Source organism: Epargyreus clarus, unplaced genomic scaffold (assembly GCF_041222505.1).
Source record: "Epargyreus clarus isolate Ecla_fem2 unplaced genomic scaffold, WU_Ecla_fem_2.2 ptg000016l, whole genome shotgun sequence".
Classification (NCBI taxonomy): domain Eukaryota; kingdom Metazoa; phylum Arthropoda; class Insecta; order Lepidoptera; family Hesperiidae; genus Epargyreus; species Epargyreus clarus.
Genome location: NW_027332224.1, coordinates 950,053 through 971,750, shown reverse-complemented (window position 1 = coordinate 971,750; position 21,698 = coordinate 950,053). Strand labels below are relative to the sequence as shown.

At 36.3% G+C, this 21,698-nt stretch overlaps 1 protein-coding gene across 3 annotated transcripts in view; it reads left to right on the top strand.

Moving 5' to 3' along the window:
- Positions 1-11,366, top strand: part of LOC140748743 (uncharacterized) — a 37,874-nt gene extending 26,508 nt beyond the window's left edge. For 2 of the 3 annotated variants that reach the window (XM_073081601.1, XM_073081599.1), the window contains 11 exons: positions 1,053-1,404; positions 2,071-2,590; positions 3,047-3,276; positions 3,536-3,896; positions 4,431-4,497; positions 5,186-5,288; positions 5,640-5,747; positions 7,054-7,170; positions 9,255-9,385; positions 10,049-10,132; positions 10,529-11,366. In XM_073081601.1, the coding sequence (XP_072937702.1) occupies positions 1,053-1,404; positions 2,071-2,590; positions 3,047-3,276; positions 3,536-3,896; positions 4,431-4,497; positions 5,186-5,288; positions 5,640-5,747; positions 7,054-7,170; positions 9,255-9,385; positions 10,049-10,132; positions 10,529-10,705 (2,250 nt within the window). In that variant the 3' untranslated portion in view covers positions 10,706-11,366. The remainder of the gene's footprint in view (positions 1-1,052; positions 1,405-2,070; positions 2,591-3,046; positions 3,277-3,535; positions 3,897-4,430; positions 4,498-5,185; positions 5,289-5,639; positions 5,748-7,053; positions 7,171-9,254; positions 9,386-10,048; positions 10,133-10,528) is intronic. The other variant, XM_073081600.1, reaches the window with a different exon arrangement.
- The last annotated feature ends 10,332 nt before the right edge of the window (positions 11,367-21,698 follow it).

The window sequence follows — 21,698 nt, the reverse complement described above, 5'->3', positions numbered from 1 at the left end:
ACTACCGCCACTTCACGAGGTGTTTCGTTATGGAGAAGAAGCGGCGAAAGAAACTCCATAACACACATCTTTAAAAAAAACACATTTTTACAATGTCAAATTTAACTTAATGGTACATGTGGAGCTGGAACTACTTCAGACCACACCGTTTTGTCAGTCAAATAATCACTTAGTTTATAGTACGCTTTTTTACATAGCGTTTGTTTAACGACATGTTTGAACTTTTATTCCGTGAGATTCAAAATGATTAACGTTACACGTTACACGTTAATTGATAAACGTTACACACCTTTGAGATTTTTTTGTACTCTCAGACATGTAGGTTTTCTCACGATGTCTTCTTTCACCGTTTAGCAAGTGATAATGAATCTCTAATACGCACATAATTTTTGAAAATTCAATCAGAAAGGACATAACATATCTTAATCTTCACGAAATTCTAAGAAATTATATCTATGCTATTTTGATGATTGATAAACTAATCGATTAATTAAGTGATAATTAAATCTTATCATTATCATCATATTGATTGATTTTGATGAGATTTTTTTATCGTCCACTATCTAACCTTAAGATATAACTGTGGATAGCTTTTTAACTGTGCGGGAATGGTTTGGGGGTTAAACGTGCTCTATAGAATTTCCTAGTAACTAAAATAAATAGAGATTTTTTCTATAATAATATAGGAGTAGCAGACGAGCATGCAGTCCACCTGATGGTACCACCTAGTGGCTACTGCCGCCCATGGACATCTGTAATCAACCCCAGATAGGATTAGATATTCTTACTTGAGATCGACCACAGATGCGCCGCTACTCCTGAGGACTAAGCTGGAACACCTCGGAAAATGATGTCTCCATTACCACACCCTTCAAAATGGAACACAGCAACGCCTAACACTGCTGTTATTAGGCGAAAGGTGTGGCGGTGGTGCCGCCGGAGTTGATCCACAAAGAGTTGTACCACCTTCAAATACACACCCACATACAAATAGTTTTATTATATATTTTAATGAATAAGCTACATGTTTAAAACTACTTTATATTTTCCAGGAAAATGTACCAGACGTATACAACAGGAATTGGAAAGGACCAATGCCCCTTTATCCAGAAGAACTAAACGCCATCATAAAGCAAGCGGCGATGGAAAACGTTAAAGTACCAGTAAAAACAAAAGACGTAATTAACAATGACGAAACAAATAAAATAAGCGATACTGACTACATTGAAGATTATTTCGATAGTAAATACGATAGGTTAGTCGAAATGGCTCAAGCGTACAGTGATTATGGAGTTTTGGATGATAAGAAGGGCTCTGTGGATCAGAAAGGGACGACTGTGAAGCCAAATGTTAAAAGGCATAAAATGTCCTTGGATCAAAATACGATTAAGCGTCAACTAGGAGGTACGATACTATTACCTTTTAGTCTGTCATAGTTGAATAGTTTCCGTGTTGTATTGTAGAAGTCATTTGCAGTACATAAACAACATATCATCATCATCGACCCATTACTGTCCCACTACCGGGCACGGGTCTCCTCTCAGAATGAGAAGGATTAGGCCATAGTCGACCGCGCTGGACAAGTGCGGATTGGTAAACTTACACATATCTTTAAGATGTTTTTTATAAATCTCTCAGGCATGCAGGTTTCCTCACGATGTTTTCCTTCACCGTTTAAGCAAGTGATAACTAATTTCTAATAAATCTGAGGTGCCTGGGATTTGAACCTGGGACCCCTCGATCGAGAGGCCGCATTTCTTAACTACCACTGCTTTTTACAAACAACATATCCTGAAGAGATATTCCTATATGTGTCTCTAGAGATCTAATCATTTCAGATAATCTAAGATTTCTACTTGAATTTGAACACAAATCCATTGTTACCTCCGAGGAATGCGTTGGAATACCTAGGATATAGGCGTTCCTTTACCACACTTTATTAGGCAGGAATAGGTGTGACAGTAGTGCCACCGAAGTTAAACCACAAAGGGTCTTACCAACTTCCTAGGTGATGATAATTTTACCATAATCCATTCTGAAAGTGTTTAGTAAAATTCATATTTTTTTTAGGTTTTCCACAAAAATCAGAAGGTATAAGATTTGAAATAAAACCAGGCAAATGCAATAAGGAATCTGATCTGTTCAAGGCTATCCGAAAACACTTTAAAATAGCGAGTGTAAAGAAAAGACCACAATCCAGCGCAATTCCCTACCTGCAACCGAGTTTTGATCCCTTGTTGAATCCGTCAATACACGATCCATTGATCAAGAGTAGTATGATAACGCAGAAACTATACACTAAAAGTTCAGGAGCTTCATTATCTGTACCGAAACGTGGGTTGAAATCCGTTGAGTCTATAGATGTGGATGATTTTGAAGATGTAAATCGAGGTGTTATTACTAAAGATGATAGTACAGTATTTAATATAGATGCTAATGTTAATGAGACTAAAAGGGATACAAAAAAGGATGGTATTGGAAATAAGAATAATAAGACAATGGGAGCTGGTGAGTTCTTCGCAATGGTTTCGGATTGGTTTAACACGCTCGCTAAACTGTCTGGTGAGACGTTCGGATTGAAGAATTCAAGGTACGGATTAAGAATTTATTAAGTTATGGGACATAACTGTGAATTTATGATATATTATCTCTAAAATTATTTAATGGTCATAAATATTTAATAAGTTACTCATTACTGCATAACCGACTTCAAAAAAGTAGGTTCTTTTTTAGACCACTATATATGTATGTATACTTGTATTTCCGCGATTTTCTCAGATCTACTTATCCAATCTGGATAGAGTTTTGGTTACTGATTCTTTACTTTAATCTTTATTCTGAATTTTAATTCATTACGAGTTATATTTGTATATTGTGTATATACCATATTATAATTTCTCCCATTTTGACATCAACATTCGCAAAATTAATAAATCAAATCAAATATCTAAAACAAAAATATTTCATTCCCACTTTTTAACTTTTAACTAATACCTTTTGTTTTTTTACCTTTTTCAAACAATATTTTTGTATTATTTAATTCCAGTATCCTTAACAATTCAACTAATAACTCTATAATCAAAAGAAATACTTCTGAAGAAGTATTATATCCGACATATGACTCTGACATGATAGAGAATATTGCACATAGATCAAGAGTACTTCTATCTTTAGACGACAAAAATGCTTCTGCAAAGATAACTGAAGTAAAAGATAAAGAAGAAGGTAGAAGAACTAAAGAAGATAATGTACAAGTTACACCGACTATCATAACTGGTTGGTAATTATATAATTAATTAATGGTACTTATGTAGTTGGTAAATATGTAATCACTTCCCTACTTCTCTTAAAGATTTGATTAAGATACCGTACTATCCTAAATATTAAGTAGATGGAATGAATTTCCAATCCACGCCATTAAAACAGTAATAGACCTCTAGGTATATTATTTTAATAAAAGTAAGTTTTAACTAAAAACCTGATATATCAGATAAAAAAATACAATATTTTGATAACATATTTCATAATATTACAGACTCTAGTACTTTCACAACAAAACAAGGCGTCGAAAATGTAACTAAATCAAATATAAGTGAACTAAGAAACGATATTAAGAAAGAAGATAATAATATTGACAATAAGACAATTTCCAAACGAAGTATTCCACGAGACAGCAAATTAATAGTTTGGAATGACATTTACGATGATGAGTATGGAGTCAAAATGGATTATTTCGAAAAACCTATAAGAGATAAGCATTCGTTGAGCAGTGGTAATTTTGTGAAGAGATCCAAAAATTGGATTGGAGGGAAAGTGAAGAATATTGCTGATAAATTCCGTGGCACTAAACGTGATATTGGTGGAACGGAGAAGAGTTCAACTAAAGATGTTAATGCGTAAGTTAATTAGTTTTTTTTTAATATTATAGGAGTAGCAGACGAGCATGCAGTCCACCTGATGGTAAGTGGCTACTGCCGCCCATGGACAGGTTTAAAGATCTTTATTTCTCATAGAAGACAATTGTCAGTTACATGAGAACAATAATTATAATTAAGTACAATAGATTAATAATTTAACCCGGTGCGGGTACACGGAAAAAAATACGAATGAGCAAAGTGCCGTGGTTGTAGGTAAGATGCGAATTCAATACATTTGCTTTAGTTGTGGTCCAAGTTAAAAACTACAGACGAGTTTTTTATTAAATGAAATTTATTATAGGTTTATTAGGTAGATGTAGGTGTGGCGGTGGTGCCGCCGGAGTCGAACCACAAAGGGTTCTACCACCTTCTATACAGATCGCAAATGAGCATGGACAGCAGTGACTTTTTACCATCAGATGGACTGCATGCTCGATAACCACTTTAAACATCAAAACTTAATTTTGAATAAATAATGTACTTGTTTCTCTATACAAGATTAAAATATTCCAGATTATTACCACGTCCAAAAAGAATTTCAAGTAAGATTAGGAGGAGAAATATCAGAAATATAATTGGAGTGAGTAATCATTACTTTTAATTTAAAAATATTTTGATGCTATAGAAGGAATACAAAAACGAGCTGAAGAATATTAGACTGAAGAACTGTAGAACTGAAGAATATCTGACAAAAAGTTATAGACCGTTTTAGTTCATGACTTTTGCTTATATCTTCATTTTATTATCATTATTTTATTTAATGTATCCAGCATTTTGTTACTCTTGGTGATAGAAATAAAATGATGGATGAGAAATTTTAATTAGGACTTTCAAAAACATAATTTGATCACTAATTAGTAAGTCAATTTACAGTAATTTCCTTGTAATACTGTACAGCCTTCTGAGCAACGTTCGCATACGGTCCGAGCTGAATCGATCCGATCAGTTGCCGAGATCCAATTTTGTTTTTTTCTGAGCTCCGGAAACCTTTTCATATACTTTAGCTGCAACACTCGATTATGTATTTTGTTTGTTTTTATTTTTTAATTTACTTTATTATTTTCAGTTTTTTTTTTATATTTTGTATAATTTTATTTCTTAAGAAAATGTAGTCAATAAGTTCATGATTAAGTTTGTGTTTCCATTTGTGTATTTTTGGATTTGACTGTGTATTATGTGTTATAATTTGTTGTTGTTGCTTAAGTTCTTGAAATAAATAATCTATCTATCTAATTAAAATTAGTTGAAGCAAATTTAATATTCTCCAGGATGACGTAGATGATACGAATGATTTCGCTGCATTAACTGCCAATATGAAGAAGGTGGTTCGTGAAGCCGTGAATGCTGTGAAGCAGACGAGGAATATAAAAGGTAATAGGGTTGGTATATTTTTCTAGGGATAAAGGGACCACCTTTTTCTGATTTTACCAGAATCAACCTTAATGGTAGGGGAGCCCATGATGCCAAATGTGTAGAAACTCGAGCTTCATTGGGACCTATACGATTGTGAAGATTAGACGTTGGAATGGAGAAATGGTTATATGATATTTTTCGATTTACCCAGCTAAACCCAGCTAATTTCTTGGCGTTGTTGAGCTTGATTACAGGTGTCCAAGGGCGGCAGTAGCCACTTACCATCAGGTGGACTGCATGCTCGTCCGCTTCTCCTATATTATAAAAAAAAGAAAGAAAATAAACTTTTTCTTCAAATGTTTTTCATAGTTCGAGAAGATAACCATGAAGACGCGATGGCGTCTTCCCTGATGCAGCAACTTGTCAAACTTATGTCGGAAGTGGTAGACTTTCAGGTTCAACAGAGGACTTGCTCCAGTGAGTATTAAATTTTTAGGGTCACAAGCCACATTTTTAGGGTTCCGTAACCAAAGGGAAAAAACGGAAACCTATTATTAAGACTCTATTTGTCCGTCTGTCACAGAGCTCTATCTCTGGAACTGTAATAGAAAGACATTGAAATTTTTTACATAGAATGTGTAATGCTGGCCGTTAGAAAAAAAAGTACTAAAAATAAAAAAATAAAAATATAAAAAGGGGTCGTCATAAAACAAACCGATATTTTGCGAACTAACTGTTGAACAGAGGTAGACAGTTCAAATTTCAGTTTTATTTATATGTATAGATTAGCAAACGATCATGCAGTCCATCTGATGGTAAACAGCGTATTTTTTTTTATAATATAGGAGTAGCAGATTGTTGTACCATGATGGTCCAAGACGATGCTCGATGGAAGGTGGTAGAACCCTTTGTGGTTCGACTCCGGCGGCACCACCGCCACACCTATTTCTACCTAATAACAGCAGTGTTAGGCGCTGCTGTGTTCTGGTTTGAAGGGTGTGGTAAGGGAGACAGACTTTTCCCAGGCGTTCCAGCTTAGTCCTCAGGGGTAGCGGCGTATCTGCGACCGACCTCAGATAGGTATATCTAATCCTATTTAGGGTTGATTACAGATGTCCATGGGCGGCAGTAGCCACTTACCATCGGGTGGACTTCATGCTCGTTGGCAACTTCTGACTTATTTTATAGAAACACTAGTTTTTGCCCGCGGCTTCGCCCGCGTTTAAAAGAAAATAATATAACATACTAACATACATAAAACTGAAAATTCGTACCTTCAACTTTGCTAAAGATAGTGCATAGTTTACGATTCAATCCTTACTAATATCGATTAAAACAAATCGATGCTTTGGGTCCAAAAGACCGATTCTTCGATTAATCGATCTTAGATCGCATCGCTAGTTCCCGTGGGATTTCCGGGATAAAAACTATCCTATGTCCTTTCTCGGGTCTCACACTATCTTTGTACAAAATTTCATTAAAATCGGTTCAGTGGTTTGGGCGTGAAGAAAAGACAACCAGACAGACAGACAGAGTTACTTTCGGATTTATAATATTATTTGGAATATTTGGAATTGGAATTTGGATTGGATATTTGGATATTCGGATTTATAATATTAGTAAGGATTAAGTACGACAAAGTTAGTAATATGTATAGAATTGAAATATTTAAACACACAAAAATTTTCAAATAAGTAAGTAGTTTTTAATCTATTTACATTGTTCCCCTCATCACTATATGGACCTCTGTGACCTTAAAAATTAAAAAAGTGATATTTTTCAGAATTACCACCAGATCTCCAAACATTTTTGGAATGGCTGACGTCGCCATCTGAAAAGGAAAATTCCTTGCCTGACCTTAACATGGACACATATTCAACCAACACTGGATATCGATATGGTAATCTATCTTTTTTGTAATCTATCTGTCCTACTACTGAGTACGGGTCTTCTCTCAGAGTTAGAGGGGCTTTCAATAGCTAGTCAAGTCGAATTAGTAAACTTCACACACCTTTGAGAACTTTTTTCAGAACTGTCAGACGCATTTTCAACCATTACTGGATGTGGATATGATAATCTATCTTTTTTGTTATCTATCTGTCTTACTACTGGGTAACGGATCTTCTCTCAGAGTTAGGGAGGCTTAGGCCAGAGTCAATAGCTAGCCAATTCGAATTACTAAACTTCAAACACATTTAAGAGCTTTTTTGGAAGACTGGCCTGTAGGGTTTCTTCACGATGTTTTAACCCTTTATAGGACGGCTCATACAAAGTGGCCAGTAAATTGGACAGTCACATTTCGGTCTTTATTTCATATATTTTTATTCGAATGTTGAGCCTTATGATCATTTACGACTCCCAATGAACCACGCTAGCTAGACGATAGGCGAGTGTTCAAGTTACTCTCGCGCACTAAAAGATATGCGCCATTTTCCAAAATGGCCTGTGAACTGGCCACCGTGCACCCATACATGGTCATCTGCTATAATCGCGAGTATACGTTACTTATTTACAAGTATTACGGTAATAAAAAGGAATGTTTTCTTGGGAAAAGTAAGTAAAATTGTTGTAATGTAGTATATACTTTGATATATCGTGCAAATATAATAGAGGTAAATAAAAGAAACCTAGTTTTTTTGGGATCGAATGAGAAGAGGTTAGTTGAAAAATTGTAACCGGAAGATTGCCTACCTAACTTTGAGTTGTTGTATTGAGTATTTATTTTCAAGTTATTCCTATAAACCATATCATCTTACAACAAGTATATAATCAATTTGTCTAATTTAATAATTAATTTACCGCGGACAATATTGTTCGGTAGTTACAACCTATTATGTATATATGTTTTGATTTTTTCATTTCATTTTAGTTATGAATATTGTTACATTTTAGATTTGTATTGTAACATATACTTTATTTTTGACAAAATTACACTTTTTGGAAGTTACACTTAATAAATAGAATCTTCTATGGGAATCTCTTATGGGGACTGAGGATGATCAAACTTTGGTGGAGATTCTGATGCTAATCATTGTTTTGGATTTTCTCGAAAAATAATGAATTCAAAAAGTTTTACTACAATATACCATTTAAATTTATAGCATAGAACATATTAGTATCATCAATTATTAAGATTTCCAAAAAAAGTGAGGGTGTGCGTTAAAGGGTTAATTCACCGTTTCAGCAAGTGATATTTAATTTCTAATACTCATTTTGAAAACTCAGAGGTACTGGCTTATGGTTTAAACCGCGGATAGAACAATATATTGGTCTTTTATCATATTCTTCTGTTCTTCTCTATATCTTTCAAACAACACTTCCAGTTTCTACACTTGTCCCATGACCGATCTCTCCGTTCTACAGAAAATCTTGCTCTCTATACGCCTTCTCACTCAACTTCCTTTTATAAAAAATCCTTCACTGTTTCAGCTATCCGTCTTTGGAACTCCCTCCCAGTATCTATTCGTAACTCCCAATCCCTATATTCCTTCAAAAATCTGGTCAAATCTCACTACCCTCAACTCTAACTTTATTCCTTCTCTAAACTTTTGCTCTTGCTATTAATCATCTAAAAAAAAAAAATAAAAAAATGTTACGTTGTTTCTAAATTTAATTATTAGCTTCTTTCCCTTTTATTTATTTATTCTTCTCCTACTAAGTATATGCTATCCCTTAACTTACACTTTATTTTACATATTAGTAGCTATAATTTTAATTATTTTTCACCCTACCTTTTATTGTAATTCATACTTTCTTTAACTCCTCACCCTAAGGTTGTCTGGAAGAAATCGCTGTTTTAGCGATAAGACCGCCTTTTGTGTCGTCCTAAATTGTATGTTTTTTATTTTATGTTCTACATCTGGGTACAATAAAGAGTATTATTATTATTATTATTTATCTTTGGTTCTATAATTACTCATTACAGCTTTTTAACTGCTGTTAAGGTTTGAATTAATCTTGGTAATTAATCTGTCTTTTTTTTAGAAAAATCAGCAGATGACATTGGTGTTCTGATGCCTGGAGACCATCTGGATGACAGGACACAGTGCCTTGGAAGTATACAAGCGGTCCAAGAGCTGATGAGGCGGTATGATGAAATGGATGAAGTGGATAAGGTTGGTATTTTGATTGAAGTGGCTAACGAGCGTGCAGTCCACCTGATGGTAAGTAGTAAGTAGTCTATCTGATCAGGTCAATGCCAAATGTAAATTTTAAAGGTGGTAGAACCCTTTGTGGTTCGAATCCGACGACACTACCACCGCACCTATTTCTGCCTCATAACAGCAATGTAAGGGAGACATAATTTTCCGAGGCGTTCCAGCTTAGTACTCAGGGGTAGCGGCGCATCTGTGGCCGCCCTCAGGTAGAAATATCTAATCCTATCTGGGGTTGATTACGGGTGTCCATGGGCTGCCGTACCCACTTACTATCAGGTGGAATGATTGTTCGTCTGCTACTCCAGTACTAATACAAAAATATTAAAAAAATGGACATGCAATCCATCTGGTGGTAAAGTCACTGTCGTACAGCCATCTATAATCTAATCCAGATAAAATTGGAGCTCTGTCTGAGATTGTTTAGATCGAAAGTAGCTACCTCTGAGGACTAAGTTTGGTTTAAGTATATCCCTTACCATACTCTTAAGAACACAGCAGCGCTACATTGCTGTTATGAGACAGAAATAGGTGTAGGTGTAGTGCTTCCGGAGTCGAAGCACAAAGACTTTTTGTTTTAATCTGTCATGGGTGTCTTATTAAAATATGTGAATTTTATTTCAGAGCAAAATGAGTGGTGTTAAGCAGTATTTAGAAAATCAGCTGGATTTCTTGAAAGGAAAAGTGAATTCAATAGATGAATTGAATGTAGGTATAATAGAAGCAGCAAAAATATGTAGAAATAACAAAAATATAAATTATACTATAAACAATATTTTGTATTCAAAAAGCAGGGATAATTTAGTGATTAGAAACTTAGTCTATCAGATGGAAGGTCCGCGGCTCGATTCACAGGCAAGCACGGATATTTCAAGTTATGTGCGTATTAGAAATGAATACTCACTAACCTAACCTAACCTCACCCTGAGTATGGTGCTAAAGTCCGCGCTAAACTGCTAGTCCGTTCTGAATATAGAAATGAGTCGCGTCGCTATAGCAAATTGTATGAGTACACTTGCTCGCAACAACTTCAGAGCGGACTAGCAGTTTGGTGCGCACTATACAAGTGTAGAAATGTAATTTTATTTGATTTTATTTTCATAGATGTACAAATACTACAAGAAACGTGAAACGAACAGCGGTAATCGGGATTTGAATAAACTGAGAAGAGCACAGAAGAGAAGAGTTAAAAGAAGAATTAGGAAACTCATAAAGAACTTCAATAAGCACAAAACAACAGTTAGTAGCACTGTGACTGAAACTAAGAAGATGAAGAAGTAGGGTTGTGGAAACAAAAAAGATGTAACATGGAAGGGCATTATTGATATTTGATCCGATCAGCGGATCTTTGACAAGAAGGGAGGCCCTAAATATTTTCCGAATTATTTTCTCTCCTTCCATTTTTTTCTCTTTTTGTCAAGTCTTTCAAAGCTTTGTTGCCTACAAATACATTTTTTTCAAAAATCAAATCATTTTTTTTATTAAAAATAGGTTCTTTACAGAGCACTTTTTAAATGTCAATACAACTACCACCACGTCACAAGGTGTTTCGCTTTGGAAAAAGTCCTGTAATAATTTAATGCAGTTAATAGCAAGTATTGCTAGTATAAATATAAAAAAATACTGTTTGTAAAAAAATCTTCAACATTTATATTTTTTTTTTGTCTCATTGAAGCCCCAGATCAATAGCCCTTCAGCCCTCCCGAAAATCCCGAAAAAAAGCCATCTTAGATTCGATCGGCAAATTACAACTCGCTTATTGTAGCACATTTTGTAATACTTTTAATTTGGACGTTTTGAGTGTGAGTCGACGTTTACTTGGTAGGTCATGAATGTCATTAATAATTTTGACTAATCTTTAACTAATTTAGGAAGTTTTTAAGTAGTCTAACATTTGTTACGTAATTATGTGATGATTAAATATAATATTATTTTTAATTTGTTTTTTGAGTTTTTTATTTCATAGTGTTATATGAAGCACCCACTATAGTCCATAGAAGTAAAAAAGCATTTATGATGCTAGAAGAAGATCCTCCTTCTCCTGTTCTATATGGAGTTGCTAAAGATGAAGGTGGTAGAACCCTTTGTGGTTCGACTCCAGCGGCATCACCGCCACTATTTCTGCAAATAACAGCAGTGTTAAGCGCTGCTGTGTTCTGGTTTGAAGGGTGTGGTAAGAAACACTTATCTGCGGTGTTTCGACAGTCCTCAAGAGTATCATCCCATCTGTGGCCGTCATCAGATAGAATCTAATCTTAATGACTACAGATGTATATGAGCGGCAGCAGCCACTTATCATCAGGCTTCGGAAAAGTATATCTCCCTTACCGCACCGTTCAAACAAGAACACAGCAGCGCTTGACACTGCTGTTATTAGGCAAAAATAGGTGTGGCGGTGGTACCATCGGAGTTGAAGCACAAGGAGCTCTACCACCTTCAAACTTGTCTAAGAGTCTAACATTACAATGCGTTCACTAATTTTCCTAGTGCCTAAAGAAGTTTTCACTCAAAAATCTCATTACGTCAACATCATACTTTTATAGACGTAAGAAACATGAAGTTAATTCCCTGTCTAGAACAGACGAACACTAGTTAATAATACAGGACTGCATTTTATCGTTTCCTCTCAGCCGGCGGTGAAATATTTAGTTGTAAGACACACTGTAAAAGTGCGCCAAGTTCTGTAACACCAAAATAATTCTCGTAACTCCAAAATTTAGTAAAACTGCATTATTTGTTATGCTAAAATTACACGTGTAAAACTGAAATAAAACGTACAAAAGGAATTATTGTGACAACATAAAATAATTAAAAACATAGTGTACGTCACTCCCACAATTTAGTCGAATCCAACGACACCTCATATGTTAATCCGTCAAGCCGTTTGGACTGCAGCGTGACAAAGAATGACAAACATACATACGCTCAAAAAACATTACTCTCCGCAATCTCCGCAAAAAAATATATTAATTATTATGTATTTATGTATTGTCCTGGGACCATACTGATTTGATACACGAAAGGAGAATGCCCATTCATGGTACTAATTTTTCTCATGCGTCAAAATGAAAGTAATATTATTTTTTTTTTATTATTTTTTTACGTAATTTGTCGATCAGAATAGTTTCTTTGTACAGGGGATTCCATTTAAGATAAAATAAGACGAAATGTAGATTGTTGTTCTTAAAAATTAAAATGGCGGAATTTTATACTCGAAATTCAATAAGATCTATTAGTGTTTTGACTAATGATTTTTCTCATGCATCAAAATGAAAGTAATATTAAAATTATTTTTTGATTTTTTATATAGTTTGTCGATCAGAATAGTTTCTTTGAACAAGGGGGTTCCATTTAAGATAAAATAAGACGAAATGTTGATTGTTGTTCTATGGTTGTTCTCAAAAATTAAAATGGCGGTATTTTATACTCGGAATTCATTATTTTAGGTTTTTAGGATTATTTTAGGTTTTTTTACCTATTACCTTTAAAAGTAAATGGAATATGTTAATCGAACTACATTATAGGTACCTACTATCAGTTAAAACCGACCATCAATCTATCGTCGGATATTTTCGATTTTGAGGTTATGTAACATTTCGGTAAATAACTTCAGAATCCGGGTGCTGGTCTAAAAAATAATTATTGGTGGTAGTATTTGGTTAATTATACATCGTCCACAACATGTTTCAATTTAATGCAACTCTGGACGGCGGTCCATACTTTCATGGGCATTGTCCTTTCTGGGTTAATTCCCTAGTCAAGCAAAATTAACTGAAGGGTGTAGTAAGGAACACTCATAGTTACTAGATGTACTAAATTACTTCTCAGTGCCTCTAATGGATACTATCTGGGGTTGCTTATAGATATCCAGAAGCGGCAGTGGCTGCTTACCAACGTGTGAATTACACACCTTTTGATCCCCTAATATAAGTTTTATCTTCCTTTAAAAAACAAGTCGATGTTAGTTTTATTTTATTGATCTACACAAACATGCCTTAACTTGGCTGCTACACTACCACGCGCCCAGATATAAGCTCTAAGGTTATTACTGCATTTTATTGCATCTAGGGAGCAAGTAACTATTCTGAAGTTACATGTTCTTAGCCCTTTTACTTCGCACTAACTATTTTATTGTAAAACGAATTATTTACAGAATTGAATTAACATTTTTAAGACTCCTTCTACATTCACAGACCCAGAAGATTCCTTGTATCTTAGGTGCCATGGACACACACAAATACACAAAACATCTAAATCCAGAACAAATATCCAAAGTGGGTGGTAGGACCCTTTGTGATTCGAATCCGGCGGCACCACCGCCACACCTATTTCTGCCTCATAACAACAGTGTTAAGCGCTTCTGTGTTCTGGTTTGAAGGGTGTGGTAAGGGAGACATACTTTTCCGAGGAGTTTCAGTTTACTCCTTAGAGGTAGCGGCGCATCTGTGTTCGACCTCAGGTAGGAATTTAATCCTATCTGAGGTTGATTACAGATGTCCATGGGCGGCAGTAGCCACTTACCATCAGGTGGACTGCATCCTCGTCTGCTACTATATAATAAAAAAATGTCTCTCCCTTACCACACTTCAAACAGAACACAGCAGCGCTACACTATCAAGTCTGACATTTACTTAACTAGAAAGTCTGAATTCAATTCAAGAAACCAACATTTCGACCTCGAAAAATAATCTCCATCGTATCGATTTTGGCTCGGTCAATAAAAGTCATTGGCAACGTGGTATAAAATATTAATGCTATCCGCTAGGGGGCGTCGTAAACATACGCTGTAACGTCTTGAGGGTCTCCCTATATATCTACTAGTTTTCGCCCGCGACTTCGCCCGCGTTTAAAAGAAAATAAATGACATAGTAACATACATAAAACTGAAAATACGTACCTTCATTGGAAGGAAAGTGGCGCCATCTGGCGAAAATTGGTCGTACCAACTCTGAAACCTTCGTGGGCTCATGGACAACAACTTTGCTAAAGATCATCACTTGATCAAATGCATAGTTTACTATTCAATCCTTACTAATATCGATAAAAATAATCGATGTTTTCGTTCCAAAAGATCGATTCTCCGATTAATCGATCTTAGATCGACAACCCTAGTTCCCGTGGGATTTCCGGGATAAAAACTATCCTATGTCCTTTCTCGGGTCTCAGACTATCTTTATAGAAAAAATCTTTAAAATCGGTTCAGTGGTTTAGACGTGTAGAAGAGACAAACAGACAGATAGACAGATAGAGTTACTTTCGGATTTATAATATTAGTAAGGATAAGAATAGGAAATTGGCGTAGGAAAACTGTTTACACGAATTCTACGGCTCTACGGTAGGTAGGCTTTGAAGGTGGTAGAACCCTTTGACGTTCGACTCCGGCGGCACTACTGCCACACCTATACGCCTAATAACAACAGTGTTAGGCGCTGCTGTGTTCCGGTTTGAAGGGTGTGGTAAGGGAGACAGACTTTTCCGAGGCGTTCCAGCTTAGTCCTCAGGAGTAGCGGCGCATCTGTGGCCGACCTCAGGTAGGTATATTTCATCCTATCTGGGGTTGATTACAGATGTCCATGGGCGGCAGTAGCCACTTACCATTAGGTGGACTGCATGCTCGTCTGCTACTCCTATATAATAAAAAAAAGTAGAACCCTCTGTTGATCAACTCAGGCGGAAATATCGCCACATCTATTTCTGCCTTTATTGTTTACGAGGGAGAAACCTTCAAAAGGTACCCGGTGCCGTGGGAGCGACGCAGGGTTATGTGGGATTCTTACCGCACTAAACCCCAGGTGATCTTCAACACAGAACTACGATAAAAAAGTTACACCTACTTCTGCCTAACAGCAGTGTTAAGCGCTGCTGTGTTCTTGTTTGAAGGGTGTGGTAAGGGAGACATCCGAAACTTTCCTACTTAGCCCTTCGAGGTAGCAATGCATCTGTTCTCAACCTCAGGTAGGTCTCAAATCTTATCAGGGATTGATTATAGATGTCCATGGGCGACAAAAGTCACTTACTATCACAGGCTTGCTTGATTGTAACTTCAATCTTAAATTAGAAATGCAGTATAGATGAGATGACGTCATAAGAATGACGTTCAAAGCGTTCCAGCTTATCTATCTGTGGCTGACCTCAGTTTATTATTATTATAATATAGGAATAGCAGACGAGCATGCAGGCCACCTGATGGTAAATGGCTACTGCCGCCCATGGACATCTGTAATCAACCCCAGATAGGATTAGATATTCCTACCTGAGGTCAGCCACAGATGCGCCGCTACGCCTGAGGACTAAGCTGGAACGCCTCGGAAAAGTCTGTCTCCCTTACCACACTCTTCAAAGCGGAACACAGCAGCGCCTAAACACTGCTGTTATTAGGTAGAAATAGGTGTGACGGTGGTGCCGCCGGAGTCGAACCGCAAAGGGTTCTACCACCTTTAAAGCTCAGATATGAATGTAATCTTATCCGGGTTTTATTATAGATGTCCATGGGCGGCAGTAGTTATTTAAAATTAGATTAACTGCACTCTCGTTTGCTATTTCTATCCTTCGACAAGGTAAGACTTTTATCTTATCTGGGGTTGATTATAAATGTTCAGGGGCAATATCCCTTAAAGCGGAAATAGCAGGCTTAACACTGCTGGTATTATGCTGAAATAGGTGTGACGCCGGGGCCTTCAGAGTCGAACCACTAAGGGCTCTATCATTTTAAAAATATTTTTTAAATATCCGTAACTAAACCAAAAGGAGCAGAATGACGTCATTTATACTCTCCGAATTCGCAATGATATGTGTGGGAAGACCCTTAGAGTATTACAGTAAAACATTTCACATGTAACATATAAGGAAATAAAATGTAATTTTTATATTATATAGGAGTAGCAGACGAACATGCAGTCTGCTTTATGGCTACTGCCGCTCATGGACATTTTTAATCAACCCCAGATAAGATTAGATTTCTACCTGAGGTCGAAAGATGCTGCGCTACCTCTGAGAACTAATCTGGAATGCCTCGGAAAATTATATCTTCTTACCACGCCCTTCAAATCAGAACACAGCAGCGTTTACCACTGCTGTTATAACAGAAATCGCTGTGGCGGTGGTGCCGGAGTCGAACCACAGAGGGTTCTACCTTCAATTGCTATCACTGTTATACTGTAAGTAATGGAATATGGTTTGAAGGGCGTTCCAGCTTAGTCCTCAAGGGTAGCGGCGCATCTGTGGCTGACATCAGGTAATATCTAATCCTATCTGGGGTTGATTACAGATGTGCATGGGCGGCAGTAGCCACTTACCATCAGGTGGACTGCATTCTCGTCTGCTACTCTTACATTATAAAATTAGGTTAAACCGCCTTCCGACCCACCCTTCACATTATGGATTCTCTTTCTCAAGAAATTCTGTTATCAAAATGGCGGCCATTGTACATTTTCTTACATCGTCGCGTGTCTTACAACAATAAACGTAGATCTAATATAATTTTATTGCTGTGGACAAACAAACGAAGAGTGTTTTATATTTATTGTTGTTTATTTTATTTTTCTTTGGTATGCAATAAATATTTTTTGTATTGTTGTATTATTGTGGTTCCACTCCGGCGGCACCACCGCCACACCTATTTCTGTTATAACAGCAGTGTTAAGCGCTGCTGTGTTCTGTGCTGGTGTGGTAAGAGAGACATACTTTCCTGAGGCGTTCCAGCTTAGTCCTCAGGAGTAGCGCTACATCTCTTATCGACCTCAGGTAGGAATATCTATCATCCTATCTGGGGCTGATTACAGATGTCAGATGTCAGATGTCAGATGGAGTTTCTTGCGCCGCTTCTTCTCCAAAGCAAAATACCTTCCGAAGCGGTGGTAGTTTGTTGACTTTCAAAAAGTATTCTATATGAATCAATTTTGAATAAATGAGATTTGAATTTGAATTTGTCCATGGGCGGCAGTAGCCACTAACCATCAGGTGAACGGTATGCTCGTCTGCTAATCCTATAAAAATAACGATCTTTGGTCTGTATATGGATATATTGATTATTAATATGCGGCGCAACTAAGTTGCTAGTTTCCCAAATAAATATGGTTTGTACCTCGTACCTTAAGCCATTCCCATCACGTACAACGTCTAGGTACGTTACTTATACATGTACCTAGCGTATCAAATTTAAATATACATCGCGGTGTACGTGAGCTCTCATTACTGTGTACAGGATGCTACTTTTTTGAAAATAAATATTGTTTTTTAATTATTAACTCTACTTTTCATTTTATAGTCTTATTTATTGTTAGGCTTGATGCTCTAAATCTATAAATTGTCATTTTTATTTTTCAGTTTTGAGTACTTTTAAGGAAATAAAAAATGTTTATATTTTTATTAGCAAACGTGCTTGTGGTCCTTTGTTAGTGGCAAATGCTGCTTATAAATATCTGTAAGCAACCCCAGATAATATAATAGTCTTTTCTGAGTTCGGCCGTCGGCTGAGTTCTAAAATTATTTATAAAGAAATGTCCAATTTGTTTTATGTAATTTGAAAATAAATTTTGTTCGTGTACTACTGTGGTGAGCACTACAAAAATATTGCGATCTTAAAAACACGGGAATTACTATAAAAGTAATAAACCCGTCCACTTAAAATATGTATGTGCTTATGTCACACCTACAATTTTGACGAAGGCAAAACCCCTCGACATCATCATCAACCCATAATTGTCCCACTGCTGGGTACAGGTCTCCTCTCATAATGAGAAGGATTAGGCCATAGTCCACCGCGCTGGCCAAGTGAGTGTTAGTAGACTTCACATACCTTTGAAAACATTTTTTTATACATACATACTCTCAAAAATCATACCCTCTGCTGTCGGGTAAAATGCAAAAAGAAAATAAGTTATAAATAAAATGTAATATATTTTCGGAGCACCCTGTATAGGCAACTAGGAGCGGACCTGTATCGAAAGTAATCGGCGGTAAAGTGCTGTATTTTGTACGAAAATTATAGCATTGCTTGAAAATAGGGATGGGACGTGCAAAGATATTGTATCGATATTTTTGATATTTAACGTGTAGGAATTATTTTAATTAACTTTCCAAAGGAAACAGATTGCCTATAAGACGCGTATATTCTTCGCTGTTACGAAGTCTATCTTCAACGGTCGAATACCAAAAGAGTTTCAGTTGGTTTATTGGACGTTATCGACTTAACATCAGATAGACATAATATGCTGATTCTATTACATTAAAAACATCTTCGCCTTGACGTAATATAGAAGTACCATCAGTAGTTGAAGCAAGAAGAATATTAAGTTTCTATTTATAAGGAGAGGCCCTGAGTTTTTTTTTTTTTTTTTTAATATAGGAGTAGCAGACGAGCATGCAGTCCACCTGATGGTAAGTGGCTACCGCCCATGGACATCTGTAATCAACCCCAGATAGGATTAGATATTCCTACATGAGGTCGGCCACAGATGCGCCGCTACCCTTGAGGACTAAGCTGGAACGCCTCGAAAAAGTATGTCTCCCTTACCACACCCTTCAAAACGGAACACAACAGCGCCTGACACTGCTGTTATTAGGCAGAAATAGGCGTGGCGGTGGTGCCACCGGAGTCGAACCACAAAGGGTTCTACCACCTACCAAAGTACCACCAGTAGTTGGAGAGGCACCGCAAGAAGAAGAAGAATATTATTATTATTAAGCTTCTATTAGGATCTTCTTATTTATAAGGAGAGATCCGTCCTTAGCAAGACACATACTGTTCCGAGGTAATTGAGCTTAGTCCTAAGGGATAGCGGCGGATTTGTATCCAATCTCATGTAGGAATCTATTCTTATCTAGGGTTGATTACAGAAGCCCATGAACGGCAGTAGCCACTTACCATCAGGTGGACTACATGTTCGTCTGCTACTACTATATTATAAAAGAAATATGTACCTATATAAAAGGTTTGCGGTAAAACACAACTATCAAACATAACTATAATCATAGTTGTGTTTTTATCGATAAGTCAGCCTTAAGAGCACATCCCTACACTAATAGCCGCAGCAAAGTGCAGTCTCGCCGCCATAATGTCGATAATGTATCGGTAATTATCGCATGCATTTTGCACATCACTATTTGGATAGCACGAAATAAACATAGGCGCCTTATGATGACGGCGGACGGAAATATTGTAAATACGTTTACGTAACAAAATTTACAGAATTCTTTGAAAATAATTTTTAAATATTTTGAATCTCACAGAAAAAAAGTTCAAACTTGTCGTTAAACAAACGCTATGTAAAATAGCGTACTATAAAGTAAGTGATTATTTGACTGACAAAACGGTGTGGTCTGAATTAGCTCCAGCTCCACATGTACCATTACGTTAAGTTGACAATGTAAAAATATTATTTTTGAAAGATGTGTGTTATGGAGTTTCTTTCGCCGCTTCTTCTCCATAACGAAACACCTTGTGAAGTGGTGGTAGTTGTATTGACATTCAAAAAGTGCTCTGTAAAGAACCTATTTTGAATTTAAAAAAATGATTTGATTTGATTTGAAATAGATCTTTGAAGTAATACTTCTTTTGCAGAAACAGGTCAGAGTAATTTAGTGTGGAACAAAATTACACCGTTATGTAACACATATTTTAGTGTAACCCTTTACACCCGAGATGATATGAGCGTGAGTTTCACTTTAAAAAAATTCCCACGTGATAGCTTCTTATTTTTCGAAACGCAACCGATGCCGATCGATCGTGAGGAGAGTATCGCACGTGCTACCGGCTAAGTGAGCGTAGTGCAGGTGGTCATTTGTGCTAGGGACTCCTCCAAAGATGGCAGATTTTTTCGACCCGCGCACTGTCACAGGTATATAATTATTTTTGGTATTAAATGTTTAGTATCTATTATTAATTATAGCTAATTTGAAAGCTAAAAGAACACTAAATACGTGGAATTTAGTAGTTTATTCGATTAACTTGCAATTTAGATACAATTAGGTTGCAAATTTCAACTGTTACGATCGTGTGCCTACGGTTGTTGGTGCAGAATAACGTTTGATGAAAATGCTTTTATTGCTATTACCAGTTATGTGTAAGTTTCGTCAATATCAATTTTGTTTGTTTCAATTTTAGGGGTACATTTAAATGACGATCAGATTTTGCCAGTGCGGGGTGAGAAGAAATGTATCGGACATTGAAGATCTTCATGAAAGTGAAGAGCTTCAACCAAATAGATTAGAAGAGTTTCAATTTGAAGAATTGTGCCCTGAAACAGATCCAGAAGCACATGCAGACCCTCAAATAGAAACTGACCTAGAATTGAATCTCGAACTTGAGCCTGAACCTCAACCATCTACTTTAAAATCATCCCTAGAAATTTCTCGTCGCCGAGCATCTTCACGTCCAACACATCGAAAAATAGCTTGGAAAAGAATACGTTTTCTGTCTTGAAAAGGTCTACACATCCCTACCAACATCTCCAGTAAAGTTTCCAAAGAAATATTTTTCTTAATATTTTAATTATGAGGCTCTTGATATGTAACCAGATGCACAAATTTATATTATCTAAGAAGAACCGGTCGAAAACTTAATTTAATTGCAATAGATATGGCGAAAGTTTTCTCCATCTGCATTATCATTGGATGTATTCCCAAGCCAAGAATACCTACGCCTTGGAGACCTGGATTTAAGACGGAGGCAATAACGGAAGAAAGAAGAATGTTGATTTTCATAGAATTACGTAGTTTAGGTTTCATTGCCAAGGCATATTTTTTATAAAGACTAATGAAAATAAAGACAGTGATGTTAAATATCTCCAAATTGTTTTAATTTTCTAATATTTTTTGATAAAAAACTAAATCTTTTTGCAATTTTCACGATCGTGAGTGTGACAGTTCCCACCGGAGACTCACGATCGTGCGGGTCGATTTCTGGATTACGTATAAACTCTGGATTTTTTTTCGTATTTTTTGTGGATCCCTTAAGCTATATAAAAAGCCGTAATAAACGTTTTGAATCGGAAATTGCGAAAAAAAATCTTCGGGTGTAAAGGGGTAAGACGGAAAATAGATCGGAGTAAATCTAGCGTGGAACAAAATTACGCGAGATGTAACACATATTTTTAGTGTGTGACAAAGTTGTTCGCCGATGTAACACATAATTTATTTGTTTTAATTGGTTTTTTGCTCAGTTAAAAGTGAATGTAAAGAAAGTATTTTATAATACACTCAAGAGAAGTATTGCTTCTTACCTACGTGCATAAGTGCTAATATACGAAAACACCTATTTCTGCCTAATAACAGC